The sequence below is a fragment of the Heloderma suspectum genome, chromosome 1 (genome assembly GCF_057233095.1).
Source record: "Heloderma suspectum isolate Gila_16-S chromosome 1, 16-S_ref, whole genome shotgun sequence".
Lineage (NCBI taxonomy): Eukaryota > Metazoa > Chordata > Lepidosauria > Squamata > Helodermatidae > Heloderma > Heloderma suspectum.
In genome coordinates this window covers 211,304,596-211,312,330 of record NC_139458.1, presented here as the reverse complement: position 1 = coordinate 211,312,330, position 7,735 = coordinate 211,304,596, and the positions used below count along the sequence as shown (strand labels likewise).

Sequence of the window (7,735 nt, the reverse complement as noted above, 5' to 3'; positions counted from 1 at the left end):
AGAGCTAAAAAAAAAAAAAGTATTGCTTATTTTTCCATTTTCCCCAAAATTTCCATTCCCCCCCCCCCCGAAAATCCAGGGGAAAAAACTTTTTTTTTTCCTCCATGGCTTCATAATTTCTGGAAATTTAATATCTCTATGTATGTCTACTCAAAAGTAAGGATAAAAAAGGAGGGGAGGCACGTGTGCAGGAAAAAGCAGATGTGCGCAGGAGAAAAGAAAATGGAGAAATCCCAGGTGCCTATAGTTCTAATTTAATTCAAGGTTTTAAGGCTTATTATAGTCCTATTTAATTCAATGGGACTTACTTCCAGGTAAGTATGCATAGGGTTGCACTGTAAAACTAGCTGGAAAAGGCGTTTGTAGGAGAAAATTGACAAGCAGGGAAAAGGTTAACCGCCCTTCCGCCTTCAAATTCTTCCCTGCATTTGCCTTATGAGGATCACATGTGGTTTGAGAACCTTGTGTTTTCCCTATAAACATGAAGTTCCATCCATAGTTTTGTGGCATGTCAATCTGAAGTACATAATGCACATGGCGTATTGAATTTAATTGTATTCCACTTTTCCTCCAAGAAGCTCAGTGTTTTATTGCCAGCTGGATGTAACCATGGTTGTGGTCTTAGTTTTTACATCGAAATGGGTGTAGTGAGGGAGCTGAACCGTCACTGCCCTACTTTCCCACACTAAGCCACTCAAAACACTTGTCTCCTGCCTGGCTCCAACCTGCCTGGTTCCAATGTTAGGAAAAAATGTGTGTGGAGAGACAGAGCATGGAAGGAGAGAGTTCCCACCCGCTCTAACCCTTGTATCCCTTTTGACATAAAAGTCAGAGCTCTGTTCTCTGCTCTATATGCAAACAGGGAAGACACACCCATAAAGGAATGTAGCCATTTACATCGCATCTACTTTGGCCTTTAGTCTCACAAATAACTTTTGATGCTGGTTAGGTTGAAAAGTTCCTTGCCCAAGGCCTCTGGAGCTGGAAAAAGGGCATAGGTTTTTTAGGGTGTTGAGTAGGGATGTATGAAAGTCACTTACCTTTTCGAAGGGTGACATTCGCAGTAGGGGGAGGCGCTCCGTCCCTACCCCCGAAATTCTCTCCGGCCGGCTCCGCTCCGCAGAGATTCCACAGAGCCACCAGCCAGGGCCGCCCGCAGCCAGACAGCTGGCTGCTGGGCAGCCTGCAGGGACGCAAATGGTGGCTGCCATAGCCTCCGCCATTTGTGTCCCTGTATTTTGCCATGATAGGCTATCTAAATATTTACGTAGCCTATCACGGAAAAAAAACAACAGTGAACGCAAATGGTGGCGGCTACGGCAGCTGCCATTTGCATTCCCTTTTTTTTTGCTGTGATAGGTTACGTAAATATTTACATAGCCTATCACAGCAAAAAAAAAAAAGGGAATGTAAATGGCGGCCGCCGTAGCCGCTGCCATTTGCGTTCCCTTAGTTTTGCCATGATAGGCTACGTAAATACTTACGTAGCCTATCACGGCTTCCGCAGGGACGCAAATAGCTATATTTACGTAGCCTATCAAGGCTCTATGGAGGAAGCGAATGGCAGCCGCAGACATGGCCGCCATTCGCAATGCAGCGCGGACGGCAGCAGGTAGGTGCTCCGTTCCGGGCCCATTTTGCAGGGTGGGGGGGCTTCGTTCCGCCACGGATTTCGGGGGGCCGAACGCACTGGCTTTCAGCCTCACCGAGATCCATGGCGGAATTCTCTGACATCCCTAGTGTTGAGGGCTGCATGATAAAGACATTGTTATCCATAGCGTGTACGCATATCCCACGGCTGCCTTCTGGCTCACATTAAGATGACACTGCGCTGTCCTAGGGCTGTTCCTCTCCATCAAAAAACCGTGCAACACCTCTGACCAGCAATAACAGGAAATGGGTGTGTACAGTAATGGCAATGATGTCATCATGACATCATTTAGCCTGAGGGGGCATTCCCAGCTGAGTGGAAATTTGAATCTATCCTTCTCATAGACAGTATTCAGTAACATTTATTAGCCTGTAGTCTTTGAGTTCTTGCATAGCACGGAAAATGTATTTCAGATCTGCAACTGCAATACAGCAAACAATATACAATATACAGATTTTAAGATAAAGTTAGTACATAATTTACAATGTAAAGTGAACAAACTAAGAATCAAATTATGAGCTGGCCTATAACAAGCCATCACAGTATATGGTCCCCATAACACTTAATTAGGTTTTGCACATCAAATTTATGTCTAATCTTTTGCACTGTCAATGCAAAGAGATTTGCCTTTTAAGTCACAGATTTGTCCAGATCAACAAGAAGATAACAACTTTGCACAGCATCTCCTGTGTTAGCTATTCCATCTGTGCTTAAGGAAAGCAAAATAAATGTGGTTAAGGAAAGCAAGTTTCCCACTCCAACCACTACACCATACTGGTTCTCATGCAGTCACATACTGTAGGACTAATGTGTCCGATGTTAAGTCTGGTATTAAGCAGGCTGATATGTCTGGTACTGATGAAGTAAAAAGGATGCAAAATGGAGGTCATATTCACTGATTTTTCTTACAACAACAACAACAACAACAGTAATAGTAATAATAACAATAACAGCAGCAGCCGCGGCAACGTGATGATGATATTGATGGTTATCTTACTGGAGCTTACTAAAGTATATAATCTCAGTTGCTGTGTTCCTGTCGGTTTTTTTTTAAAGTGAAGACGTGCTGTAAAAGCTTAAAGTCATGCTTTCTACAGAGCTACAAAAATTCCTTTGGGAAAGCAAACTCACAGCTATTTTGCTCGATAAATGTTGTTTTGGCATGTTCTGTTTGTGTAGTATATGAAGATTAGTTACAACAAGGCACAATAGGAAAACGTTGTCGCGTGGTTTGTTTCCTTTCAGAGCAGATGAGCGAGCAATGCCCATTGCCAGCATATGAACCCAACTCAAAACCGAAAGGCGATGGAAGTCTCTTCCATGCTGTGCTCCCTCTGGCTTATTCAGAAGTTCGCACCTAAAAAACAAAAGCCTGAGCCAGTTACAAGAATAAAGCCTCGTTAAGTGGGAATCCAATCCCTTTGAAACTATACTGACTCAACAGCGATGCTGCTCTCTTACATTAAGAATTACTTTCCACACTGGCAATGATGGCAGACAAATGGTGCATAGCCCCAGTATAATAAAGGGCCGCGGTGGCTTAGTGGTTAAGACGCTGAACTGCAGACCGGAAGGTCGGCAGGTCAGCAGTTCGAGACCCGAGTGCTGCGTGACGGAGTGAGCTCCCGTCTTCAGTCCCAGCTCCTGCCAACCTAGCAGTTCGAAAGCAAGACATTGCAAGTAGATAAATAGGCACCGCCTCGGCGGGAAAGGTAACAGCGTTCCGTGCACCTCGGTGTTCAGTCATGCCGGCCACATGACCACGGAAGCGTCTTCGGACAGCGCTGGCTCTTCGGCTTAGAAACGGGGATGAGCACCGCACCCTAGAGCCGGACACGACTGGTTGGGGACACCTTTACCTTTACCCAGTATAATATGCCCCCTTTGATCAACTCGAGAGACCATAGTTCTATAAGGAAACAGAATTAGCAGCAGCCAGAGCAATACTCTGTTGTTCAGTCAGTGGCTATTAGTCCTGATGGCTATATGTTGCCTTCAGTATCAGAGGCAGTATGCCCATGTATACCAGTTGCTGGGGAACATGGGTGGGAGGGTGCTGTTGCAGTCATGTCCTGCTTGTGGGTTTGCCATGGGCAGCTGGTTGGCCACTGTGTGAACAGAATGCTGGACTAGATGGACCCTTGGTTTGATCGAGAAGGGCTCTTCTTAGGTTCTTAATGCTAGCTCCCAGATCCAGTCTGCTGGGGGGGGGGGATTAGGATTCGTAGGAGGTGCCTCTCTGCCAGCCTCCACTAGTGAAGAGGAGCAATACTGGAGGTGGGGGGCGGGAGCCATCCACCACCAGAGGCCCCAGGGCCAGCTCCAGCCACAGAAAGTCCTACAGGCTGAAAGCTACCATTGGTTACCAAGCGTAAGACCTTAAAACAGGGTGTTCCAAGGTGGGGACCATTACCCCAGAAGAGCCCAATCCAGAGCTAATTCACATTGATTGCTTTCATCCAGAGGTGTAGCGGAACCAGGGCTCAAGAGGTTGAAGCTATTTGGGATATTTTGATTAGCAGCGGTGATGACATCATCTGCTTCTTCCTCTGAGCTTAGCTGCAATTCTCTGAGTAGCTGGGGGAGAGGGGAGCGGAATGGATTTTCCCAGCCAGAATATTGTTTTTAGCTTATCCTTTTTGTAATGCAAAGTATTTGGGGGGTGGCTAGGTCTCGAATGGGACACTAAGTCCCATTAGCTTCACAAAACACATATATAAGAGAGGGGGCGGTATCAACACAGGTGCCTGCATTTTTGGACGCTCTGTGGGTCGTGGCTCTAGGGACGGTCAGGATGAGCATTTGCAGTTCAGAATGTGCCACTACGCCACTGCTGTAGGGAATTTAAAATAAATAGATCCACTGGAATGAAAAGCTCAGCAAAACCTCCCCGCCCCCCTGTACATGAACACCCACTGCGCCCTGGCCGGGACAGCATATTCTTCCCCAACCCCACCTAGGATTGCACTTCTGCACAGGAAGTGTGGGAGAGGCCAGGACAAATGAGAGGGGCAGATTTTAAAAAGCAATGGGTGGGTTCATGCAACTATTTAACCACACAGGGTAGAATGGCCAAATTCAAAAGGGGACAGGGCTCTTGCCCCTTCCATAACTGTGCCGAAGAGGGAGGCTGAATCTACACACAGCAGTTTTACCATTATCATACTGCGGTGATGACTACTGGTGCCTACTGGTGTCATGTGCACCAAGAGTTATCTTTGCAGTACGGTAATGGTAAAACTGCTGTGTGTAGATTCAGCTGGAATCCCAGCAGGGGGATGTACACCTGCTGAAATGCCCTCTTCCACACCACTCTGACAGGAGCAGGAGCCCTGTCCTCTTTTCCACCTGGCCGTCCTATGTCAGGAAGAAGCATTCTAGCCTAACCCCCTTCCTGACATTTAGTTTTCAATGTGAACAAATGTTTTCGGTGCAGACTGTGGAGAAGTATTCAGTCCTGTGAACCCTGCATGGGTTGTACCACTGTACCGCTGCCTGAAGTGGTACAGACCAAAAACAAGTTTTCCACCTCAATGAGAACTAATCCTTAGGAACAAACAGTATGTGTTATGCAGGAGATCTGTGACTGATTAAGTCCTGGCTACCTTTTCTGTTAACAAATGCAGCCCAGGGGTCCTGCTAATTTGTTCAGAGCCATGGTGGAGGGGAGGCGGTGTTTAACCCTCCCCCTCCCCAACAGAGTTTTCATGATCGAAATACCCCCCTGCTACTTGATGCTAAATTTTGCCCTGTGAGATAAAAGTTACCCAAACTTACATTTCCATTCATGGGACAAATAGCAGCTGGAATTGGGAGAAAGACTGTGGAAAAGCTATGCAAAGGGAAAGAGACAAATACGTCTTCTCCCACTATTACAAGTTGGCCATGCCTGCGGCTGTATTTCAGTTCAAAACATTTGAAAAGTTAAAAATTAGGCCATGAGACATGGTTGTCCCATGTAACATATACTTTGCCCTTCCAGACCCTTACCTGGTTTTCTGAACAGCATGTTGCAATACACTGTACAGATAAGTTCTGTATATTAGATAATTTAAAAATGTGACACAGTCTATTTTGGGGTGGGTGGATTAAGCAGTGGTCTTTCTAGCTTTACTTCTTGACATGTGCTTCTACTCAGATGTACATACTATGGAAGACCTCAACAACTTTCCATACTTACTCAGAAGCATTACTGCCTAGCCTTTCAAGCCACAATTAATTCTTGATAACTGAAAGATGCACCTTAAGCTGATGCCATTGTTTGTAGGCTAAATACATCCAGAGAGATTTCTCAAGCTATGATAGAAAACTACACTCAGTATAATGGCCATCACAGCTCAGCTATTAAGGGAAGAGCCTTCTTATCCTGCGATTGTTGTATGTAGTGATTCCAATAAGAAACACATTGGGACATCATAAGAATATAGTATCAGATAAAGATATTAGATATAAACCCATCTGGGACGTCTGCCTCTTGGTAATGCTGGACGTAGAATACACTGTACCCTTTTCTTATCTGGAAGGTTGAATACACTGCTGATGGCACAGGATGATCAAACTGCTCAACAGGTGGCAAAAGTCTGCCACGGCCAGGAGGGCCTTTCCACCTCTCCCACTGCTTGCATTAATACAACCTGACAAAGTATTAGGAGTTTCATTTGATAATTGCCACTTCAACTGGCTGCATAAAATGGCCCTCCGCCATCTACAGAAACTGACAATGGCACAAAGGGTTTGGAAAGGGCTCCAAATGGCTTTTGGATGTGATGCACTTTCAAAGCCCATGGCGTACACACACACACACACACACACACACCCCTAGGTAGCTGGTACTATGCTTTTCCTATAGCAAATATTTGCCTGTTGTATCAACGTTGGCCTGAATTATATATGCCTGGGTTCCCAATTCCAAAGTAGAGGGAAAGTATGGTACTTTGTAGGGAGCCTTCTTATATACAGTACTTTCCATATTTCTTATTTAGCAATAATGTAACAAAAAGAACAAAACAATGAGAAGATGCTCTCCTCATATCGCCTATGTTAAGCTTATCTAAGTATGGGTGTGACCACCCTCTATATGCAACTTGTAAAGTATAAAGTAGCGTTGAGTAAGGTTTTCCACTTCCATTTTTTTTCTTTCTTGGTGACTACCACACAAAATGCCCGCCCCACCCCATCCCATGTTGCATAAACTTGCCACCTATTTACAATTATAGCAAATATATTTATTATATCAGGATAATTAAGTCCAGCAACATTTGTTTAGCCTGATTTGCATGTAATGGTAAGCCAGAATTTAGCACTATGTGTGCAAACTAGGAATAGCCGGAGCAAAGATTCGAGCTCACCACCGCCTCCCCCCCACACACACACATACACCACTTCTCCTGTCCAGCTGGGAAGAGGACTCGTGCAGAGTTTAGTTCCACTTTACATGAAAGCTGGCTTGTCATTACATTTGAACCAGAGATTGTGGTTTAAAACAAACTTTGCTCAGTTTCAAAAGAAGCCAGCTGCAAACACACTGTTTTGCTACTTTGTTTAACTAACCAGAGTTTGTTTTAAACCACCATCTCTGGTTTGAATGCAACAACAAGCTGGCTTTCATGTAAAGGGAAACTAAATTCAGCAGGAGTCCTCCTGCCAGCTGTGCGGGAGGAAAAAGGGGAGAGGGAAGCGTGTGAACCTGAGACAGTGTTTTCTGTGCATGTCAAATAAATCCTGGTTTAGCATTTTACGTGAGCCAGGCCTTTAGAGGCAAATTATTCAAAAGAAGCTAGTTTCAGATCTCTGTTTGATTAAACAAAATTGTGTATTACCTCAGGTTGCTGGGTTTTTAGTTAGATTTCACTGCTGCCATGGACATGTATTCATTGTTGTAGTCATGAGAGCTGGAGACTTGTTGGCAAACCTAAGGACAAAAAGAAAATGCTGTGGATTTTAGGGTGGTAATTTACACACCGTAGGGTGGTCATTTTAATTAGGGTGGTAATTAGGGTGGTAATTTTAGGGTGGTAATTTACACACACACACACACACACACACACACCTCTTTTAATGTTTATTTATATTTATTTATTATAT

General features: G+C 44.7%; 1 protein-coding gene across 1 annotated transcript in view; it reads right to left on the bottom strand.

The window, feature by feature from the left end:
- Window positions 1-1,991: 1,991 nt before the first annotated feature.
- The window catches only part of ICOS (inducible T cell costimulator), a 28,562-nt gene continuing 22,818 nt past the window's right edge, over window positions 1,992-7,735 (bottom strand). Inside the window, exons 5-6 of the mRNA XM_084818408.1 lie at window positions 7,471-7,562; window positions 1,992-3,008 (exon numbers count right to left, since the gene is read on the bottom strand). Of these exons, the coding sequence (XP_084674534.1) occupies window positions 7,488-7,562 (75 nt within the window). The 3' untranslated portion in view covers window positions 1,992-3,008; window positions 7,471-7,487. The remainder of the gene's footprint in view (window positions 3,009-7,470; window positions 7,563-7,735) is intronic.